The sequence below is a fragment of the Lagopus muta genome, chromosome 15 (genome assembly GCF_023343835.1).
Source record: "Lagopus muta isolate bLagMut1 chromosome 15, bLagMut1 primary, whole genome shotgun sequence".
Taxonomy (NCBI): Eukaryota; Metazoa; Chordata; class Aves; order Galliformes; family Phasianidae; genus Lagopus; species Lagopus muta.
Genome location: NC_064447.1, coordinates 4363865 through 4388617, shown reverse-complemented (window position 1 = coordinate 4388617; position 24753 = coordinate 4363865). Strand labels below are relative to the sequence as shown.

The following is a 24753-nucleotide window of genomic DNA, read 5'->3' as shown; positions in this document are numbered from 1 at the left end:
AACACACAACTAATATGAAATTCTCCACAGGACAAATACTTCACTTTATAACATCAGGCTAAGTAAACATTTCCAATCCTACTAAAATTATTTTTATTATGCTAAGTTAAACTAAGCATTGTTTACAAATATTTCATGTAAAACTGTTGTAAACACTTTTCAAATCAGACATTATAAAACATTCTAGAAACATACACCAACCCTTTGAAATAATTGTTACGATAGCACTACAATGCCTTTGCGAGCTTTCTTGAATAAACTCAACTTCTATAACCCTGAATGCTTCATAATTACAAACACCTGCAAGTTGTACATGCCCATATTTTTAATTAAAGCATTGCTGCATTTATTTGAAGTCCTACTACAACCTTTTTCTTCAGTTTTACTTAAGGTTTGCTTTTGTTTTATCGCTCAACAATAAGCCATGCATCGTATCTATCATATTGAGGTTGGCAGCCTTGCATGCAGCAAGGGGGCTGGAGCTTGATGATCGTTGAGGTCCCTTCCAACCCAAGCCATTCTATGATTCTATGATATTTCCTTAAGCTTTTCCTCCCGTTCATCCTCATTCTGCAGAATGTTCACTGAATTTGAGGGGTCAGTATTCAATCATTTAGCCTCTGAAGTTCTACCTATTATTTACACGGTGATTGAAAAAAAAAAAAAAAGAGGACAAAAGGAGGATACTTATCCTTTTCATTGCAAATAGATAGCCAAGGCAAAACTAAGTATTAACACATAAAACACTGAGGAAAATGATGGACATGAACTACAAAAATAATGCATGGACAAAACAATTTGGAGAAACTGTCAGGATTATTACGTGGGTGTTTGCCTTATTTTGCCTAATAAACGATCATATTGATGCATGCCAGTTTATAACATTGGAAGAGATTTCCATACAGTAGCAGTTTCTATCTGATTCTCTCCAAAATAGTTTAAACATACAGAACATTGCTGCTCTTGTTTTTTATTTATTTTTATTTTTCTTCATTTTAAAGCCACACTGAAGACTGAGCTTGCAAGGGCTCCATCAGCACTCTCAGACCACATGACACCACGTATTTTCTCCACTCTACCTTCTGCAATTTTAAGACAAAGCCACGATCACAAGACAATGAACACATTATTATTTTTCCAGAAAAAAAATAGTGGTCCTCAAGGGAAAGTAAATAAGCTTCCTCAGTATTAATCTTTACATTTTAGATGCCTGTATAGACCTTACTTTAAGCTCTAAATATTTATTTCCTCATTATTGCTACCCCAAAACTCTGACGTTGTAGTTGTTCTTTCAAAAAGCTTATAATTTAGAAGACCACTAAGAAAACTTCACAACAGAAACCACTGCTGAAGCCAGCAACGGTGAGAACCTATTTCCACACAGTTCCATACATCATCTTTGCTTTTTCTCCATCCTTGCTGCAGAATCACCCCACTCTCCATAGGGGAGCCGTTTACAAAATTTAGAATCATTCTCACTGGCTCGCAGTGCTGCCAGTTAATTTTTTTCAAATAACTGAATGGAAAGAAAAATCTAATTATATTAAAAAACTGGAAAGAGATAAAAAAAAGTGGAGCCACAAGACAAGACAAGAATTTCTGATTCTGAAATAAATATCCACTGTATTTTTTTCAATCTTTTCCTATAACTGACACTATTGAAATTAAGATTTTAATTTTTATGCAAATGGATAATTTCACCTAGATTACCAACAAACTCAGCCGCCAACCAAAGATTTGTACATCCTTTATATAAATAGGACAAACACATTAGCATGCATTTCACATGCAGCTGATTCAATAGTTAATTTGGCTTACCAAATTATATATTTTATTAACCAGCAATGTCAATTTCTTCGCTTTATTTTTAAGTCTGTCAAATGACTTAAAAACAGTCAAGCCTGTACAAGACAAATTTCTGTTTTATTTTAGGAGATGCATCGGAGCTTTTGTTATTTGAGAAATAGCTGTTGCTGTAATATACAGCAATTATATAATAATACATACACACCAAGAGATTTAAGCCAGCATACATGTAGTATATAGATCGCTGACTAGACACTGATACACAGCTGTTAGCTTTCGTACTCAAACTTACTGAGATCAGTCAGTAGCCCTTTCAGATTCAAAGGGATTGAAGTTTTAGGAGAATATAGGTAAGCACTGCTAGGAACGGGACTTGAATCAAACCCATCTCAAATCCTACAGAAGAACTTGAAGTGATCAGATAAAACCCAAACATATTCTTGCTGTTCATGACATTTTTCATTACTGAAGTGTTTTCACTACTATAGGATCACTAGCGAAAACCCTCAGTTTAGAAATATTTCCCACCTCCCCAAAAGACAACCATGGAGGCTGAAAGTCCTGTGTATGCAAGATTTAATGGCTGAACAAAGGTATAACCTACTACAAATTTTACTCATTTCCACCCAGAACCAAGTGAAGGTGGCAAGTGCAGGATGTCATTTGAAATTTATAAAACTATCTAGTAGGAACAGGCTCTGCACAATCAACATATTTTGCAAAAACTACACAACCTTCATAATGTAATGATGACACGTTTCAGCCAACATAGGAGATTGTCGCCAACTTAAAAAGATCACCTTCTAAGCCATTAATTTCCATAAGTTTTGGTTGCTTAGTGAAGAAACAGCTAAGTGTTCAAATTGGGTTTTGGAGCAGTAGGCAAGGGAACTAATTAATGAATGTCAGAATAATTCTGGAATATGGACCAGAACGTTTTAAGCATTCTATTAAAGAAAGAGGAAGGATGTGAGGAGGTATAGCCCTTAAGTGTAGAAGTTAAATGCTAACACATGAAAGGAAAAAAAAATTAAAATGTATCTGATTTAAGAGAAATTTATCATATGTGTTTCATCTTAAAAGATGAAAGATCACAGAATAATGGAAAACAATTACTACTAATAAATCATGTATAAGTGTTGCTGGCAGACTAAAACATTAGCAGTCAAACATGACAGTTTTCTAACATGGGAGAAAAAGTAAAAAGATAGCATGCATATGCCATACACAAACTCTTATACCGCAGCTGATATAATAGGTGAAACATACTGTGAAATTGGCTACTGCTTGGAACCAGGTAATGAAGATGATGCAGGCATAATCATTCTATTTTGACCGATTTCTAAATATAGAGTATATTGTTAGAATTGGAGGCAAAGTAAATCTCAGAAAAAAAATTTAAATGTTTTCAGTATAATGAGAACCCTTTTAATCAAATAAATGATTAAACATTCAAAGGGTTGGTGTACTAAGCTTTTACTAAAGAGGAAAACATCTGCACTTAAATAATTTGAAACGATTGTATTTTCTCACTTCATTACTGAACAAGATAGTTAATAGGTATTATTATTATCTTCCATTTCAACAGGAAAAAAACTACACTAATACAAACTCATCTAAAAATATCTTTAAGTATGGACTCATCTTATAAAATACACATGGTAACGATAATTGAATAGTAAAGAAAACAGATATCAACATTCCCATAAAACAAATGGCTATTTGAAGCAGCTTAAGTTACCTCTTTTAAAATATATAAAATGAGTCCAACAATTTTCTTTCTGCTTAGCAAACTAAATCAGAATGCGCTTTTCAATAACATTGAGTTTCAGATCTTACTCATTTTTTACATTAGTGCAGTTGTTTCCTTTTATTTGTTAAAAATATATTCAACAAGCTAAAAAAAACATCTTTGGGTGAATTAAAATGCTTACCTTTGAGCCTCGCTCATTAAAAATAATTTCAACATCTAAGATTTTACCAAATTGCTGCAAAGAAATAGAAAAGTTACATGAAAAAAAGATAACTTAATCAATTCTATCATTAGTAGTACAAATGTTTGTTGCAGAAATTGATGCACTGTATCAAAAAGTTAAAGAATATAAAGTCAAGGATAGTCAAGCACCAGAAAAGACACACTGAAGAGTAGTCAGTACCATTAAATTAGGTACGTCAATGCCACTATGATACCATATATTCATTTATGAATTTAAAATTTATTGAGATATTCTGACAGTCATCATTGAGCTGTAAACTGAATTGAGAGTCTGAAATTTCTTTCGTTACTGTTGCTTTTCTTTTCAGATAGTAGGTTACTTCCTGGTGCACTTCATCCTGTTCAACTGCCATCAATGCTTTTTTAGGAATGTAATATGCTGTTGGGTTAATTTGTTTGGTGTATGGTAAAATATCACTAGGAAGACAAGATTAATGGCCGGATGAACACTGTTACCCTCTGGTCAGGACACCCTCTAAGAACCTGTGTTTCAGAAGATTTTTTGCTGTTGCTTTCCAGTACCGGTTTGTGTTTTACAGGAACAGGATGGAATCAATTGGGAATTTTGTCACTAGCTTCAAGGGAGTGAGGATTTCTCCTCACCATTGCATCCCATAAAGGGATATCCTTTATTCCCTGCGTAATTCTTGTCTTCCTAAAATGTAATTTGGCAAGCTAGAATAGGTAATTACGTGTTGGGGAATTTTCCCCCTCAGTAGGGCACTTTATTATAATATTAACTCTTAATTCCATTGATCTCCCAATAGCACAGTCATCTAGGCATTGCTCATTCACACAAAACCTGACCAAATATTTGACTCACACAGCATTTAGTTACAGTTACTTTTGTAGATGACACATTTTTTGGGATGCGACACTTGAATACATCAGTGGGTCGTTTCTGTTTATTCTTATATCATTAACATGCTCTATTGATCAACGTTAACACTAATAAATGACGTATACAATGATTAAACAAAAAGGCAGAAATTAGAGGCAGACAAATGAAGAACAAGCTACCAGCAGTGCAAGGAACTGCAGAAATCAACCAGTACTGCAGTTTGTTAAGATATAACAAACACAGGACAGAAAGGATAGCACTTCTTTACTTCATAAGTGATTTCATCTTAGTTACGAAAATCAACCATCTTTTGTTATCCCTTGGCTTATTTTATGTTCTTGTATTCACAATCTAGTTAACTAGCATTTTAACTGCTATTTTAGCCTATAAGCAGGCAATGGCTGGTTAAACAAATCATTCTCTGCAGTATTCATGTCAATATAAAAAAAAATAATCTGCTATGTGCATAACACAATCAAGATGCAGCATTATCATTTCACTTTGGATATTTCATTACTCTAACACTTGCAGAAATTTAATTTTTCCATCAAATCAGAAGCTAAAAGATTTCTAAGTCATTCTAAAGCTGGAAAACTCCAGTCCCCCTATCTCGAGAACTAAGACACAAATACTGAGAAGAAATGCAATTGCTATCATTTATAAACAACTAAAATCCCTAGACTTTTTTTTTTTTTTTTTTTTTTTAATGTACTTTCAAATAAAATGCATCTGTTTTACTCGGTTTAAGTCAAATATTTTTTCCCCCCTCTAGAGTGTTAATTTCTAGAGGATTAAATGCAATGCAGCAGTTTAGACACAGGAACACAGACACCATGATTTCATATCCATATCCATAACAGGATTCTTTTTTTCTAGTGAACAATTTCTTTATTTCATACAAACAAATACTAGGAACATCTTAACACAAGCAAAAAGACATGAGAAGAATTTAAGTCTGAGCCAAACACGAGAGATCTAGACAAAGATAATGGCAAGTAGTGTGAGGGCTGCTCCCAAAGTAATGCCTCCTATTTTACTGTGTTGGCCCACAATGGATTTTGGTGGGACGGCAGCAAAGGTTGAACCTTCCCATCAATATTCTGTGACATTTTGATGCATTGTGACAGATGGCAGCAGAGAGGCACTCTGACAAAATGGCATCGGACGTGGAAGTGTATATGAAACAAATACGTGTCACTGAAACCCTTCATGCAATAAATAAATAAATAAATAAATAAATAAAATAAAGGCACCCACTAACATTTATCAACACTTGCTGAACATTTATGGAGACCAAACAGCGGATGTAGCACCATGAGGCAATGAGTGGTACATTTCAGCTGTGGAGAGAGTTATGTGAAAGACAAGCCACGTTCTGGACTGGTATACATGGCTATCAACCCACAAAATGAAGAACATCATGGCCAGCTCTTCTAGGTGAATTGATATAGTACAACCTGAGAACTGTGTATGGGGCTGAATATTGGCTTCAATGCATTGGAAATGGTGGCAAGGTTGAAATATCACCAAGTTTGTATCATCCCACCAATGCTTACACAGGAGCAGAAAGAATACCGTACACTGAAGACCTGTTGATCCAGTACAAGGTTGAAGGTGAATGTTTCCTGTACTGCATCACTATTGGTAGTGAGATGCAGTGTCACCACTATAAGCCGAAATCAAAACAGCAGTCCACCAAGTAGCGACATGTAAATTCCCCACTGAAAAAGTTCAAGACAGAACTTTCAGTGGATGAAGTGATGTGTGTTGTCTTTTGTGACAGGAAAGGGGTTATCTTCTGGTTTTCATGGAACCTGGACAAACCATCAACTTGGACCGGTACATCACAATGCTGACAAGGGCTTAAAGAATCAGATCAGAAAAGAAGATAACTTTTCTCTTGCAACACAGCAACTCCAGGCCATATGCCAGTTTACAGAACGTGGAACACACTGCCAGTATTGGCTGAACTGTCCTACATCCACCACATAGCCCAGATTTGGTGCCTTCTGACTTCTATCTGTTTGAACTAATGAAAGATGTGCTGTGTAGACAACATTTCTCTAGTGAAAAAAACATCGACTGCAAAACAGTACGGCAGCTCCACTGGTGCATATTTTTTGATTGCAGCAAGTGGGCTCTCTTTCATCGCTGGAGAAAATGCATAGCTAATTGTTGTGACTATGTTAAAAAAAAATAGTGTTTGGAAGTTGATAATTTGCTCTATCAAATAGTGCAATTATTTGTAGCTGTTGTAGTTTCCATTGAAATAAATAGAAGGCGTTACTTTTGGAGCGACCTATGTACTTCATGTTGTGCTATGTAACATGAACTATAACACAGAAGAGATATAAGTTTTGGTGAGTCAGAAAAAAGAAAGGAAGAGATACACAAATACTTGAGAGTACTTGTTTGGAAAAGGAAAATCTGTGTTCTAATAGCTGCTCAAGTACTGTTTCCAGATTTTACTTAATAAGTTTTCAAAAATAAACCTAATAGTTCTTGGAGCAGGGAGAAGAAACCAGGTCTAACCTCTCCATGGTTATGAGCCTAGAACTGATGGCACGTATGAGACGTGTGAAACAGCCAATGCACATGAAGGTAGCTGATGGCCTGAGCAAAAGCAAAAATTGAGAGACTTAGAGAAATATAACGTCAAAAAGTTTAGAAGCCTACAGGTCTATAATACCTATGGGAATAGGCAAGGATTCCTATGCCTGGACTTCTTGCTTAAACCCAGCCCATGTCTTACTGTTTAGAGATTCAGTTCTCTTGCTCATCAGGTGAAACATTGATTACTTCATATTACGCTGTCCAAAAATCAATAAATCAAGCATATAAATCCAGATGAGTACAGCAGGAGTATGTATACACTGAATATTTTTAGCCAATCTAGGTAGCTATTTTGGAATGAAATATAGGTAGCTGTTTCTGAACGAAATGCAGAACTACAAAATAAATAGAACACACTAATTTACACATATGATGAAATTAGAAGTTTTTTTCCCCAACTATCTGATTTGTCAGTCATGTTTGGATACAGCTAAATGAAAAGAGAATCTCCAGTGAAAATGGTTAAGCAGTCTAAATCATAGATATCTCTGTCAACATTGCCTGTAATATAAAGTCCTTCTTGCAATGCAAACGTAGAAGAGCATAGACAAAGTATTAGTACTTACACCAAACATTTGTCTAAGATCTGGATCACGGAATCTGAATGGTATATTTGAGACGTGAAGCCGTTTTGGCTGTGATTTGTTTTCTGTGTTTTCAGAAGATTGCGTCTGTTGCTGACCATCGGTCTGTGCTGCATCTTCTGTCTGCTAGAAGGGTAAAACAAAACAATGTAAAGCACGCTGCAAGCGCTTCTGCATTTTAATGTAAATAAAGTGGCGGGCTTAAAATCCAGTCAGGCAAAGGTGCTGAAGGATAACAGAATTTGAAATGAAAATCAAATCCTTTTCTGTATCCTTCTCAGTATATGCATTTGGTGACATTTTTAATACGCATTTCGAATAAGTCAAAGAGAATGAGGGGTATTATTCTCAGTGCTGATTTTCTTAGCTTTTTCTAAATAATGTCTCCCTGTATTACAAGGCTGTTGACACTCTATGTCCAAATAACAGTGTGTTTACAGCAGCAAGCTACAGACTAACAAACAAGAGTAGTGCTTTCATTCTGAGGCCACTGGGATTTCTACACAGGAGGTAGGTAACACATTACATCCAAGTTGCCATTTCATAAGCAGTGCTAATAGGTACCAGAGAGTCATTTTGTCCAGCTAAATGGTCACCATCATGAAAAAAGCCTTGAGTTGAGTTGTGAAAAGGAACAGAAGTATAACCAGTGGAGATTTTACAGATTTTCTTTCTCACCAAAATAAGAACAATAAGAACGTAGGACAGTACTTCTTACAGGGATAATGTATCCTAGTTTTAAAATGCAGTTTTATAAAAGATGGACACTGCTTTGCATTACATTTTAACAAACAGAACATAAACCCTTAGAGGGATTAGGGAAAACAGAAACACAGTCATTCGAAATACAAAACTAACCAACACTAGTCTACCGGTATATTACAGAAACATATGGGTTGCATTCTTTAATGATATCACACAATGTCTTATTCATCTTTGTGTGTACAGCACACACTCAGTAGAAATAGATTTTGCACAGGTCTGTGAAATCAACAGTTATTTGCTTCTGCTGTGGTAGGAAAAAAAAAAGAATAGGAAAAAAGCAGATTAATGAAAGTACAAGGATATCTTACAATTCTATTTTCTCCATGCTTCCTCTTTCTTCTGATCATACTCTTCTTCGAAATATTCATTTTTCCCTTGTGTTCTAATGTTACAGTTCAGACTAAATTTGACTTTTTTATGTAGAAAAAAGTCATCTCCCGTTTCCTGCTGGTATCAAATTTATTTTAATGGACGTCCATTCAAGTGAAGTAAAATGGTTAAATAAAATGAACCTTACCATAGTTTTAGTATCAGTAAGCCTGCTAGGAAGGAGGTAAAATAACTCAAACAGAAGACACCACTTACATCAGCGATGACTACACACAAACTTAATGCTAGCAAGTGAAGTTCAACATCATCATCCCCATGAAAAACAAACGTTCTCCAAGTACTAGCACGTGCAATTTCCTGTATTGTTCATATTTCTATGCCATTATTATTGCTTTAATAACCATCAAGAAAAATAAACTACTGTTGTACAGTGATTTGTTGCAGAGAGATTTTCTGAGAACTTTTCTTCTAGGTCATTTGCTATCTTCTCTTTAAAGACCTTGAAAATCTAGTTATTTTAGACAGGGGAATTTAAACTGAATCTTCAACTCCGGAAGTACAATGCATATATTCTTATCCTTGCTCTACAGCCAAATTCCTTGATATGATTTCATTTAAGAAATGTGACTGTGCTTCACTGAAAGATAGATAATAGCAACAATATCTTAAGCAAAGATAGGATAAATTATACCTCCATGTAAACTAGCAATTTCAGCACTATGCTTTGAATAAAGGTTGGAACAGTTCTTTCTAAGGGATAATCCTTAAAAATAATTTTTAAATTTTTTTCAACATTGATGACTTTATTACCAACTGTTAACATTTTACAATGTGTGCTTAAATAGTGCAGGTGCTCTTAAGTATATCCATAAGTAACCAGCTTTGATGTCTGAATCAGAGGTCTAAATCTCACTGTAGTCACTAGTCTCCTCAAAGAATTAGTTCTCAATTTGGGACAAATTAGAAAAAGCAAAGGAGGTGCAAAACAACTTAGCGAGGGGGCAGGAAAGGGAAAGGGACACAATGAGGCTCAACGCATATTTTCTTTTATAGAATCATAGAATCATAGAATCACTAAGGTTGGAAAAGACCTAAAAGATCACCCAGTCCAACCGTTCACCTATTCCCAGTAGCTCCCACTAAACCATGTCCCTCAACACAACATCCAGTCTTTCCTTGAACACCCCCAGGGCCGGTGATTCCACCAACTCCCTGGGCAGTCCATTCCAGTGCCTGACCACCCTTTTCTCACAAAAACGCCTCATCGTTGTACTGCAGCTCCTCTCCCTTCAGTTCAAGTGTGCTATAACAAACAGCCCACTGAAATTATCCCAGTTAATAAACAGGGAAAGAATTTCAAGGCTTTATTTCATCGTGGTTTTTCTGCTGTAATCCAATTTACAGTGTATTTCTGCCAACTGCTGAATGCCAGTAGCTAAATGGAGTAAGGATTTTCTGAAGGAAACAGACCTAACCTGCACCAGTATCAATGGCTGATATCCTCATTTTTTTTCAGAAGCACCAGTTCACCAGTAATGTCTATGCTGGACAATGCTGCTAAAAAAATAAAAATAAAAAAAAAAAAATCAAACAATAAGGTGCTCTAAAGACTAATTTTCAAGTGATCCAACTATAAGTCTAGAACTGTATGTTTTGATTTGCTGCTGCCTGAACTCACGAGCAAAACCAAAGAAACTAAACAGTTCATCCTTAAGTATTTCTCATGATTTAAACATTAAAGCAGGAATTTAATTGTTGGAAAAAGGAATCCCCAACAACCTTTTAATATGGCATCTAAAATCAACTCAAAAATTCAGAGTTTAAGTTTTAGGAAGTTATTCCATCCATAAAATCAGCAAAGATTACTTTTCACATTCAGGCCTTAAAAGGAGAGAGATATGATAGAAACTTGGCACACAAGAGCAGGTAGCGAACGCAGGACAGGAAAATACTTGAAGTATAACGCTTGCAAAGAATTTAAGGTCAATGAGATTAATCTGAAGATAATTAAAGAATTGTGAAGGTGCTGTTCAGCTTCATGAACAAAGGCTGCCCCGGGAAGAAATTATATAATCAGCTTACTGTATAAATGCAAATTGGAAAAAGTAATTTCTGTTCATTGTATTAATATAAATGATGAGAAACAAGGAGCAGAAGGGCTGAACTGTGCACTATCAACATACCAAAATGTCAGGAGCAACTTCTGTACTGAGAAATTTAACATACATATCAACACAAAGCAAATTTATTTTACCCTTTCACAGAAAACTGAAATTTCCAGTGAAGAGCATTTAAGAGTTCGGGCAACGGGGAATGAAAATTAGAAAGTTTAAAAGGTTGCCATCATCTATGATTCATACCTGCAAATGTCTTTAAAAAGTCTAAAAGAGAAAACACGTAAAGTGCATTATAAGATGTGACATTACAACAGTATCTTTTCAAAGTGCATCACCATCTAGAAACATACACACAGGCCTAGAAGATCTGGATAAGGGTAGTTGCAAAGTGAAATTGAAATAAGAAGCTTACGAGAAAACTTCCAAATAACACCAAAGAGGTAAATGCACAGAGGATACAATCTGGATTTGATGAAGTCCTAAAAAGGAAACTTTCAAAGCCCTGTGGAGGTGGAGAGCTACAATGCAATTTAACTTCAAAGAAATACTACGTTTCAAGACAGTATTTTTACTGCTAGAAGATATAAAAATTGTGTTTATCTTGAGAAATTAACTGAAGTTAGTATAGAAGTATGCCTCACTACGTGCCTGTGGATTAGCATGCAATCAGTGCAGGTCCTGATCCATTAAGGGTCTGTTCTCTTTTAATACCTTTCCTAATTCAATCAAGTAAATTAGTATGCTTTATTCAAAACAAATAAAAATTTATTTACTCTTTATCATTAGACAGAAATAATACAAAATGCACGGCAGTCTGTGCGATGACCTTATTTCTTCTTTTGAGTACTAAGCTGTATCAGATTTACCTTTGCATACCAGGAAGCTATGAGTTTAACTTAGCAAAGACATCACAATACACACACTGATTATTCAATGCATTTCAGTACTGGAACTATCTACCATTGCCACTTCTAAACAAGTGCATTAGAGACATTTGGCTAAATATCTTCTAAAACAATTACAAAAGAAAAAGTTTTTTTTTTTATTTTTTTATTTTTTTACTTTTTAAATAATCCTACAGAGCTTGGTTAGAAGATGGTTTTAAATCTCAACTGTAATCATCACATTCACATAATACAACTGATTAAAAACACAGTTACGCATTCATCATGTATCCACATGGTCCAGCTATGCCAGGCTGTTTGACGTTCTCTTCTTGAAACATATCTTTCAAGAAAGATATAGTCAAACCACTGCTCAGTCAGAGTAAAAAAGATTCAAGCTCTTGCTGTTCATACGGAAATTCATCATTATCATCACAGCCATAGATCTTGTTTCTGTCAGTCACAGCCTTCTTGTGCGCATCAAACCACTGTGCTATCTAAGCAAATGTGGTTGAAGATCATTTGGAAGGACAATGCTCAGACAGAGCTCAGAGACATTTAGTGGCAAGAGGTTTCCCTTGTAAAACTGGTTACTACGTTCTTTTATTTGTTCAATACCCCAAACTCCACATAAGGCAATAACACTATAATGTTCACAGGCCAATAGCCTCAAGGAATAGTAAATAATAAACCTGGTCAGAATTTCTTGATTACTCCCTAGAATGGTAGGATTCATTTACTCCTCATTTTGTTGGAGGTAAAATTAGCATTTGCCAGAATATCTTAGGTAGACCTGGTCGGTCAAACCTGCTCTTACAGTCTTCCAGAGGCAGACAACCCACAGGCAGCTATTTCATTATTTCTCTTTTCTTATTGGAGTTCAAAAACATTTTCATCTCTTATATACCATATGTAAAGTGGAGTAATTAAGACGATTCCCCTTAGTCTCATCTTTTGCCTGACAACTATGGCAACGGTTTTATTCTATCCTCCTTGGTACCACATTCTAAAACATTCTCTGACTTCTCCATTTGGTCCACGTCCTTTTAGCTGGTGCCTAATATCTTACACAGTATTCTATTTTAGGCCTTAACATCTGTTGCTTGAATCATAAGGACAGCATCAGATATTTTCAAGATAGATTTCTGTCATGCATCACGGTGGTCCTTGCTTTTCCCCTATGTCTGTTATTTTTGAGGATTTCTTTCCTTTTATTTCCCCTCTTCAACAGGATTACATTCATATTCATATAAACCTTGTAGTCCATTTACTATACAGTGATACTTTGTGCCAATCATACTAGCGTAGATTCCTGTTCCTGTCTAAATGTCACATTCTTGTTTCTGAATACCACGTTATTTTTTCAGACAATACCTTCAGTTTATCAACATCATTTTGAATTCCAATCCTGTCTTGCAATGTACTTGCTGTCCTTTCCAGTTTGCTTGCCTTGAAAATTTAATAAGTGCACACTCCGTCATTCAGATTGCTAATGAAACTACTGAACAACACTGAGTCACCACAAACCCCTGAACAATTCCTTTTAATAAATCTTCATATTTTGATAATGGGATACTTAAATACATTTTCTAGTTTAGCACCCTGCCATTTGTGGTTGCGTATTTACTGTATTTCCCAGCTTGAAAATAAGCACATCTTGTGCAACAGTGTTAAAGCCTTAAGGTAAGTGAAATACAACATCTATGGCTTTTCCTTTGCCCACAAGGGCTTTTTTTTTTTTTTTTTTGGAAGCCCCCCGGACACTCTAACCTCCCACTTCCTCCCCCACGAAAAAAAAAAGAAAAGACTATGCTGATGGCAGACTATGCTGACAGCTATTATTCTTGCAATTTGAAGAGTTAAAAATACTCAAAGTTAATACACGCTTTAAAGGACTGAAACTCAGATGACAGCACATACCTTTAGCCTACATAACCAACACTTTTCATTCTTTTAAAAAGCATGTTTACTGTACTCCAATTCTCCAATACTTCTACTTATTCTCCAGAAGATAACAGACAGACAGGCATTAATAGCCCCCCAAAATCATCAGTTTAATCTTTAAATACAGAATAGATCTAATTAGAAGCAGTCGATTGGGAAAACAAAACCAAAACCCAACTAATTTACTTGAAGATTTTCTATCTGGCTCCCTCCCTTTTTGATATAGATACGTTTCTCTGACACGTGGGAAATCACTTTAATAATCACTTGGCTAAGGCTGACTTCTACAGAGAGCAATTGTGCAGAGGAGACAGGCAGTATTACCCTTTGCACCAACTAAATTTTACAACAGCTCTCAAACATTCTCTCCATCCATTACCTACAGTTTCTCCATCCTGGCTCAGATACTCTCTTGGAGAACCTCTCTCCTGATTCCTTCCTACATATTTAGCCACAAAACTTATCACTAGTACATTCTCAACTTACAGCCTAGATGCAGAAGAAATCTCTAGTAGTCATGAGTAACACATATGAACAATATCTCCATTTGCCCACTAAAGATATCATCCGCTGAATCTTATCAGCTGGACGTTGACGAAAATTTTTCACAGTAAAAAAATCTGCAGAGCCTAAGGCATCAAATTTAATATTGTGAAGTTCCTAAGCATTTCTAGAATCATATAATATCATAAATACCAAAGATATATGTATAGAAAAAAATCCAGTTCGTGACAGTTCAAATCATTAGAAAATAAGTTGTATTGGTAACCAGTTAAACCAAGAAGTATAGTTACAAATGCACTTGGGTATGAAAGCAGACATAACACAGACCCTTGGTGCTAAAAGAAATCAATGGTAATGGCAGGTTCTCAGCATCTTTGAAAATTACTGCTTTTTTTCTATATACATCAGTTAGCACTGTATGAGGTTTGTTTTCAGCTCTGAGATTTATATCATTTGTCATCTTCCCAAAAAGGTCACGTTCACCAATTCTCTGCTTTTTTCTTTCTTTCTTTCTTTTTATTTATTTATTTATTTATTTTATTTTTTTTTTTAGTGGTTCTACTAGGAACACATTTCTAATTTAATAGTCCTGATAAACAGACATTTTAGTAAGTTACTTATGAGTATTGCCTGGAGGGAACCACAGGATGAAAAATTTGGCATCCAACTGACTATAAGATGACAGACACTGATAAAAATAAAAATTATGTAAGAAACATTTGCTGTGGATATTTACTAATACATAATTGCAGCTTTCCACCATCATTTTATGCCATAAACGTTAAAATAAGTTGCTGAAACTTGAACCATTTAACGACTGTTGATTGCATTTGCAGGCACATACAGAATTGAAACGCTCAATTTTCCATAAAAATTTCTACCTCAATTGACATATATGAGCTAAACAAATTTAGTCTTGATAAAATTTAATTTAGGTATGGACAACATTCAGAGAGAATAGTAAGGCACTCTTAAATCTCTGCCCAGAAATAAGTCAATTTTAATTTGTCATTCCAGAGAATGATCTTCCATGTCTTACGACCCAGTATCATGCCATTATTATTCTTTCAAAGATCTCTTCAACAGTTGACTTCTCTCTTGACCTCTCTTCAACGTTATTCTACATACGTATCTGTTTTTAATAAAAATGTGTTACATTACCATCTCATAAATACTGAAGAAAACTATTTACCACAAAAAACGAGGATATATATTCATAATCCCTAAGATAAGCTAACATCCCAATGCCCGCTTCTTGAGCTAGCCAAGTTACATGAAATGGATATGTTCATAGTATTACCTAAATATAGAATTACATTAATATTTATCACCAAAACTATCAAATCAACTCTCTGAGTACATAAGTGATAATAAAAAAAAGATATAAAAAATACTAGAATAGTAAAAGCAAGATGGCCTTGCATATGATGCTTCACTATACTATTTCCAGTAATTCTGTCAGTTCAAAATATGGGAAAAAGGAAAAATGACACACAAAAATCTTTCACTAGTCTGCATGCAGAAAACAGTTTCTGAAGTTAATGCAAGTTACATCTTATGTAAAAAAGTCCTTTGAGTCTCAAGCATCATCAATAATTACACATCTTTTCTAGGAATTTTCTTTTACATGTTTGTTTTTTCCTGAGTATACCACCTCCCAGGGCTACCATATCACTTGACAGTTCTGGCCAAATCAACATACTGCCTCCCGGTTCCTATTTCACCATGTATTCACAGTAATAAAAATATTCAGGAACTTAATTAAAGGCAGTCTTAAAAATTATGATGAAATTTCTAAGTAGAGAATATAGAAAGCCAAATTCTCACATACGCAGAAATAAATTCAGATGAAATCATTTTACTTCAGTCAGCTACTCCATGCTAGTGTTAGGATAAGTTACAATCAAAGGTGTTCATAAAGGTAAACAACCCAAACAAAAAGGTGCTCCAGAAACTGCTTTTTAAATAAGCCCAAATACTAATTTTTTGTCTCTTTAGTTCAGTTTTAGAACAAAATATCTTCTTTTCAGGGAGTGAAGTTCATCACTTCATATGGAATCTCTCTAAGCATAGGAGAGCCAGTGAGTGTTCCCCAGTCAGTTGATGGGAATTAGCATATTTAAAGGATTTAGTATACGCACATTACACCAATCACCATGCACTAATATGCATACACTAAACGAAGCAGTGAAATTTAAACCAGTGGCCTCAATCTAAGAAGGCTTTGTATTTTACTAGAAATTCTGCAGCCACCTTCTTCTTTACGCTGAGTTTGTAATGGAGTCAAATTCTTAAAGGACTTCACACAAATTCTTAGAAGACTTAAAAAGTCAAGGTCTTAAAATCAATTAAAAACACATTTTATCCATTCTAAAAGAACATGACAGGTCTGGTTTTCCTGCAGCCAACCAAGTGTTACCAGTTCTCCCCGATCTTATTTTGAGAAATTATTACCCCACGCTACCAGTCCCTTTTTTTTTTTTTTTTTTTTTTAAAGGCTCAGACTGGACTGCTATTAACCCAAGCTTACGATATATTTCCCCCTGCTCCTGTTCATTGACTAATCTTCATTTTTCAGAAAACCTCAATTTTATTTTTATTTTTTTAAGACTATACAGAACATAAAGAATAAAATTGACATTCCTCTTGGACACAAAGAAAACCTACTAGATTAGAATAACAATGTTTCACTATGTCTCGATCATTTTCCAATAATCTGTAAATAACTACAGAATATTTCCATATTTTTAAAACCCACCTAAAGTTTAGAGTGAGAAAAGCCTGATTCTACTAATAGCAGACTATAAAATATTTCCAGAAAATGAAGAAAGAGAACAAAGGCAGTAGAATATTTTTAAAAACATAGTCATTGTCTAACTTAGTGTATGCTGAGTTTTTCATATGTAAACATATTCACATAAGGATAAAGTGCTATAGGAATTTACATTAAAAAAAAATCATTAAATAAGAAAAAAAAATCCTCAAAACAGCCACCTGTATTTCCCTGCTACACCAATCAAGTTATTTCTCAGAGAGAAAGAGTTTGTGAATGTCTTTGAGGCATTATTTGATTACGTTGACAATATTATGTGAGCAATGGTTGAGTACCTACTGTGCTGTACTTTTGACCAAATTGATTTGTGTAATGAACACTTGCTCTGTCTCTTCTCTAGCCTGAATAGGGCTCTTGATTTAACCAGTAGAGCTGGAAGCCAAGTGAATTTACAGCCCCCACAGTCATTCTCTCTCAATCTGGAGAGAATAGCAGCAGCAGTACATGAGCAAGTATAATTCAATACATTGTGCTATAAGCGCAGAAAATAATATCAGAGAGCTCTGCAATATACCTTTTTGATTTGATTTGTAAACTTGATAAAAAAGCAATTGAGAAAAGTTCAGCAGAAAAAAAAATATATATGCATCCTGAGCAAAACTGTAACCAAACTGAATGTGTACAAAGAAAAAAAGTCATGCATAGTAACTCCTTTTTGTACTTCCCTTAGATAATGCACATTTTCCACTTAAAAAGGGTCCAGATTCTGAAAAGTTACCATTCTATTAAAAAAGTCAGCAAAGAGTAATTTAAAGCTGAATTTAGGACTTTCTGAAAATACAGTTTCTCTACCCTGCCAATAGTGTATTGACAAACATAGACGGGCTTATATCTTTCTTTTTTTCCCTCAAGTAGATTTGATTAATCAACATTTTTGAAGAAATCATATTCTGAAAGATCCATCCTCAGAATGTGCTTCCCAGAAAGCAAAACAATACGTGTAAAAAGTTCCTTGCATAGATATGCGTTTGAACTTAAATTTTTACATGAAGGTATACACATTAAAAGAAGCGTATCATTATTTTTTCTTATTATTATTACTAGTGGCATAAACATTGCCAGGAAAAGTAATAGGGATTTTTTTTAGTCAGCTGCATTGCTCATGACTGAAGTTCAACAGTCTTTTTTTTTTTTTTTTTTTTTTTTTCAGGACACTACAAGGATAGACTGTTTTTCTAAGCTAGTTTAAAAGGTAAAAAAATAAATATATTTAAGTATCATGGCATGCCAGGCATGCAAATCATGCCACACATCCCATTAATATTTCATTTCTGTAGACTGTGTGCATTGTTTTTTGTGCTGATCCAATGAAAAGTGCACATAGATGTTGACTTGCCACCATTCACAAAGAAATACATAAGGATGTGTTCACCCAACAATACTGCTAAATTTCCAGTGCAACTTCTTTTTTCCAGTGAACTTCTTTTTAACTGTATCTGAACTGAAATCTTGGTTTTAGACATACACTTAAAAACAGAGGGAAACTCTTATTTCTAGTAATTAAATTCCTTTTTAATTCTTCTGTGTGAGAACTTCAACATAATAAACAGAAGAATGTATTTTTTACATAACTTTCCACATCACAAATGGTATAAAGTTCCTGTTCTCTTTTACAAGAACACTTGACTATCCAAAGCGCCCAATGAAAACAAGTCAGAATAATTCCTTTGGCAGATCTGAAGAAAAATAAAGAAGTAAAGTCCCTTTCCATGGGGAACTTCAGTTCTATGAGGCTGTTTTGTCCCATCTCTAGAGCAACACACAGCAACACTGGTTGCTGTTCATCCTATTAGTGCAGAAGTGCAGTTCCTTATTCCATTTCACTATTGATAGAAATACGTTAATGTTCACTGGTTTCTTATTAACATAATACATGCTTTAAAGGTGAGATAAAATGCAAGGCACACTTGTAGCTCTCAAGCCATACGGTGTTCTGGTGAACTCAGTGAAGCTGAAGAGACCAGCAAGCTCTAACAGAAGTAGAGATTATTTCTTTCATTTCTAGATGGATGCATTCTGGATGCTGACACCACAGGCTACAAGAAAGTACTGCTATTATTGTGATAGCTTATGCATAGAAAGCTTGGAGCACATGGAAGACATCATTATTTCTGAAAACACATAGGAACAAAATCATAGCTTCTGGTACTGCAGGTGAGCCAAAGATTTATTAATTACTTGGCTACGTTAATTATTTCCCCAATGTATCGTTCTTAAAAATATGGAATACATTCCTTACAAAGTGCATGATGCCCATACTGTGAGGCCATCATTTTTCTTCTAAAATATTCGGATCAATATTGAGGAATAGTATATCAATCACATTAGAAGGGGAATCACCAGAATCCATGTATGCTGTGGATTCTGAATATGTTGTCTCAAAACTTAGACAAAACTTACCGATATAAAGAATGGATATGATTTTCAAAAGAATGTTTATAATTGATTTTAACAGAGCTTTGAGTAACTAAGGGCTCACCGAGTTCAAGTTAAGGACATCAAGATGACATCACAGCAACAGTAAGTTGAAACGGGAGAAGGAATCACTGTAGGTTGCTTAAATACATTTATGTATTAATTGTGTAAATATTTCTGACTGCCTACTGATCACATCCATGAATATCACAACAGTGATTAATAAAATCACTCTCTTACCACCTACTTCCCGTATCCATTAACTAAGAAGGGCATACACTCTAAGCACATTTTTATAAGTTCATTCTACATCTACAAAAATGAAATTATTGTGACATTGTCACAAGATAATTTAAAAAGAAATTCCTAGCTTTTATCCTTAAAAAAAATATATATTAAATAGACACTAGGAAATGTTTTACTGGTCAAAGGACAAAATAATTAACTTAATTCACCGTAAATGTCTTAAACAGTATTACACAGACACAAAGAAACATTCAATTAATTTAGTTACATCTCTTTCACCTACTAGTCATAATAATATTAGTACTTCTGATGTAATTCTTGTAGCTCTTTCAAAAGACTTCAATAGCAGAAACAAAGTGCTTAAAGATAATTTTCTTTCAATACTTGAAAGGCTCGCATAAGACAGACAAATGAAAACATATGAAAACATCATGGAAGTAAACAGAAATCTTGACTACAGTTGCTTAAAAGTTTTTAATCATTTAAATGAAGCACAGCTTCATATTACACAGGCTTGCACATCTGAAAATCAGCAACAGGAACAAAAAGCTATCAATATTCCCAATGCTAATAATTACTTGTAGTGTCATTTTTAACCACAAATTATGACTTAAGTTCACTTCTGGGATTTCTCTCACAGTGCAGTTTGTTTTCTCTTATGGACCTAAAAAGAAACAGAAAGCTGAATGTGGCTACATGGCCAGTTCTGTCTTTCGTACTACCTTTGGACACAGGTCCCTTCCACCTCCCTTGCCTTCAGTGCTCCTGCAGATCAAGCATTAGGTCAGATTTGTCAATCCAACTGAAAATTAACACCTCATAAAATTAAACAGTGGGCTGTTCAACTCACTACTGATGGTGGTTGAGAGAAAGCTGGAGCCCTGCTCCTTTTTACAGCAGTTTACCTCAAGATTAATCTCGGATTATTTTAACTAGTTAGGAAATGGACACACTGAAACCACAGAGAAAGACTTCGGGATTAGAGTTACATAGATAAATTACATGGAACAGGAGTGGAGAAGCTTCCTCAGGCAGTATTGATAGGGTACCAAACACTCCCTAAATAAGTTTTCATCTCCACCTCGCTTATTACCTTAATACCTGATGAAATGATTAATAAAAACATACAGAGGAAGGTGACTATACTTTTCTGTGGGGTCATTAGTTCACACATCACTTTTGTGTAACAGAATGAGAATCTTTCTTAAATATTTAAATTAATTTAAAAATTCTTGGAAGTACTATCCCACATAAATCAATTTTATAAAAGACTGCAAAGCTACAGTAAGCTCATTAATTTTTTTCTTCTAGGAACAGACTCTAGAAAAAATGTCTTTTGAAGTTAGCTTGTATGAAGTCATGGTTCTATCCTAGCAAAGCTGTAATGTTTGACACTGTTTGTCTAAATGAAAAATTGTTAAATAAACACTACAGTATAAGCTTCAGGAGACATTTTCTTTTGAAGAAAGACATGAAGCATCTTTAGTTGGAACATTAGGAAATTTAGCTATGAAGAGTTGTTCAGAAAGCAATGTTTACCTCCAGCTGGAATAAACGTGCTCTATTTTCTGAAATTCTCCCCTGTACTAGATGCATGTTAGACACGTGAACTCTCTTTTTGTAAGAGCTGTGTTGACACAACCAACTGCTGAGTGAACTTGTGAGAACAGAGTTTCACACTGTGAGAGAATGGCTGATTGCTACAGCGCAAGCCCATGAAAAGAAAGAAAATGTGACAACATGATAAAAGCTGCTCATTGTTTGACCCCTCACCTATTCCTGGAATTCCTGCTGTGACTTTCCATTTGCTCACTTGCATAGCTTTGCACAAGGAATCAATTCCTGAGCCTTTAAACAACCCAGCAGAATTTGAGGGTTTCTGATATCACAAATATCCACTTCCTATATCACATTTACCTCTTTATGCAGAGATATCACACACTGATTTAACAAACGGCAGTTCTACTGCTTGGCAGGATAGTAATTTTTCAAGCATATACATAATTCTAGAATTTATGAACATTCCTTGAAAAAAATAGCTAGATTTCTTATTGGTTTTGTTTGGTTCTGTCCTATCTTATCACGTTGCAACCAAAAGATCTACCTATTTTCATCTAACACCTGTTCAGAGAAGCCATCAGCCATAATAGTCTCAAACAGCTTTGCTATTTATAGGAATCAGTAGAGAGTGTTATATCTGTGCTCTCTCAAGAGGAGTTTCATCTTAATCAGAGAAAAGGGATTCGGTTTAGCAGTGATATTTGCAGATCATAAAGCACAGCATGGCTGAGGTCCAACCTCATGCTCAAGCAGGCTGCCCAAGACAATGTTCAGCTGGCTTTTGAGTCACTCAAAGATGGCAAAGTACAACCTCTCTATGGACAGCCTGACAGCATTCAGTCACCTCCACAATTAAAACAAAACAAAACAAAACAAAAAAACAAAAACAAACAAAAAAACTTTTCTGTTGTTCAGATGAAATCTATTTCAGTTTGATACAACGATGATACAAACCTGGAAGGAGTGACTTCCACAGTACAGGACTGTGCAGACCTTAATAGTTTGCAGAAATGTGCCAAGAAAAATCTCATGAAATTCGGCACAATGAAATCTGAAGTCCTGCATCTGGGCAGGAACACCCCTATGCACCAGAGGAGGCTAGGAAACAAGGAACTGAAATGTAGCTGTACTGAAAAAGGTGTGAGAGCCCTGGAAAGCAATTGGAATGTGACTCATCCACGTGCCCTTGCATAGAAGTGGTCACCAGCATCATGAACTACATCAGGAGCACTGCCTGCAGCTCCAAGGATGTGATCCTTCTCTAATTAGCTCTGCTGAAACCACATGTGCAGTGCAGTGCAGTTCAACTGAACTTCGTTCAGTTCTGGGCTTTCCAGAATGAGACACTGAGATGGGAGAGAGCGTCCAATGAAAGGTCACAAAGGTGACAAAGGCACTACAGGATCAGGCATACAAGGACGGAATGAGAGAAGTGGGGTTGCTCAGCTTACAAAAACAGGAGACTCACAGGGAATTTTATCAATGTGCTATAGAAAAATACTAGAAGCATTTCACTTATTATTATCTATGAGCAAAAGAAAGAAAAAAACAGTCAAACACGAGGCTCACAAACAGTAGGCATAACTTGAAATTCCCTCAGTTATTTGTATAATCATCCAGTAAGTTTTAACGACTGCAGTTATGAGATTATATAAATTCATGAAGAATATATATTTACTAATGCATATACTCAGAACTCTTTCTCTTCCCCGATTAGAACACCAGGTGAACATTTCAGCTGAAAGAAAATGACTTGCGAGCTAAAGATGAGCAGTCCTGTTTCACTTGACTTCCTCGTGTGAAGCACCTCTAATAGACATTGTGGGCCAGACGCTTTAAATTAGAAACCACACCACTGATTTAAAAAAAAAAAAAATCCATGGGAACAACAAAAAAAGAAAAAAAAGGTTAATTAAGCTTCTCCATGCAATTCTATTAAGAACATCCATGATTAGTATAGCATGAGGAAGATATTTAATTCAAAAGTCAAGTAAGAGGTACTGTTGAAATCTACACCTAGGCAATGACTGAGCAGCTACGGCTGCTTTAATGCAATGCAGATACTTACAGCAAAATCAAACAAATGAACCAAAGCAAGTTTGTGCCCAGAATCACAACACATAAAACCTCATACCCTAATCTACAACTACAAGCTGCCAATATATGTAACTTTTTTGTGTTATCATCAAAATCCTCTATTTTGTTACATGAAGCAGCATTTGACAATTTGAGTCACCTATAACTAGACAGAGTGGTCCACTGGGGCTTGGTGATTAGGATTTCTAGCTTGAACAATTGCTCCAAAATAAAATAAAACTTGTCAAAATATATTAAGAAAAACATTGTTTGCAGAGATGCTATGACCACTTCTACTACATGCAAATTCCACTTTGTGTTCTCTCACCCACAGGTATCTGGGAAAGGATCCACTGTACTACGCTAATTCTATCAGAGCAAAAAATGCTGGCAATGTCTTTTCCGAGTTTAAATGTGGTCTTACAGAGATTTACCTAAGGCGTATTTGCTCAATCCAAACGCCTTCAACTTTTTAATTCTATCTTAGTAAGGACAGAATGTGACTCTTTTCAACATTCAAAAAAAAAAAAAATTACAAAACAGGCTTCTGAATAGGAGATGGATGTATTTATATCAAATACTCTCCTGTAGACATTCATCGTACGTAATTCTCAAAAACTATTAAATGTCCTCCAGATACAGGTGTACTTCACTGAGAGCATAAATTGAAAGTGAAGTGCTTCTTTTGTTACCAGACAGCGGAGAAGCCTGACAGTAAGGACCAACCAACAGTCTGCAAATAAAAGTTTTTCATCTTTGATTTCAGATTTTATTAACTACTTCAATTTAGCTTATCCAAGACACAGCACTTCATTGAAAAGAGTGGAACTGACTCAAAAGATTAATTACAGTAAAATTATTCTAATCTGTCATAAGCTCTGATATTGGAATAAGATGAAGGCATGAAAATTAACACTCCAGAGAGGTAGATATTAAATGAGAAATATCAGCTGCATCAGCATATTAGACATAACAATACACTGCAGCAGACTTCTAAGACTGATAAGTTCTATAGTTTGTTATGATAAAGTCAATTTTATCATAAAGTAAATGCTCACTTTGTCAATTTAGCACTGTGTTCCTCCCACTCCTGGAAGATAAATTCCAGGCAACACTCAGCTTTGTAAAATTTATATCACTTTTGCTTCTTTTACACTATTACTTTATCTCAGGGAAACCTATTAACATACAGCAGTCAAAAAACCACCAAGTATTACTTCGTAATTTACTTTGAGTGCA

At 35.1% G+C, this 24753-nt stretch overlaps 1 protein-coding gene across 36 annotated transcripts in view; it reads right to left on the bottom strand.

Annotated features, from left to right (window-relative positions):
• The window catches only part of RBFOX1 (RNA binding fox-1 homolog 1), a 745900-nt gene that overhangs the window by 91685 nt on the left and 629462 nt on the right, over positions 1–24753 (bottom strand). For all 36 annotated transcript variants that reach the window (XM_048962261.1, XM_048962269.1, XM_048962272.1 and 33 more), the window contains 2 exons: positions 7823–7966; positions 3741–3794 (listed from right to left, as the gene is read on the bottom strand). In XM_048962261.1, coding sequence (XP_048818218.1) covers positions 3741–3794; positions 7823–7966 — 198 coding nt within the window. The remainder of the gene's footprint in view (positions 1–3740; positions 3795–7822; positions 7967–24753) is intronic.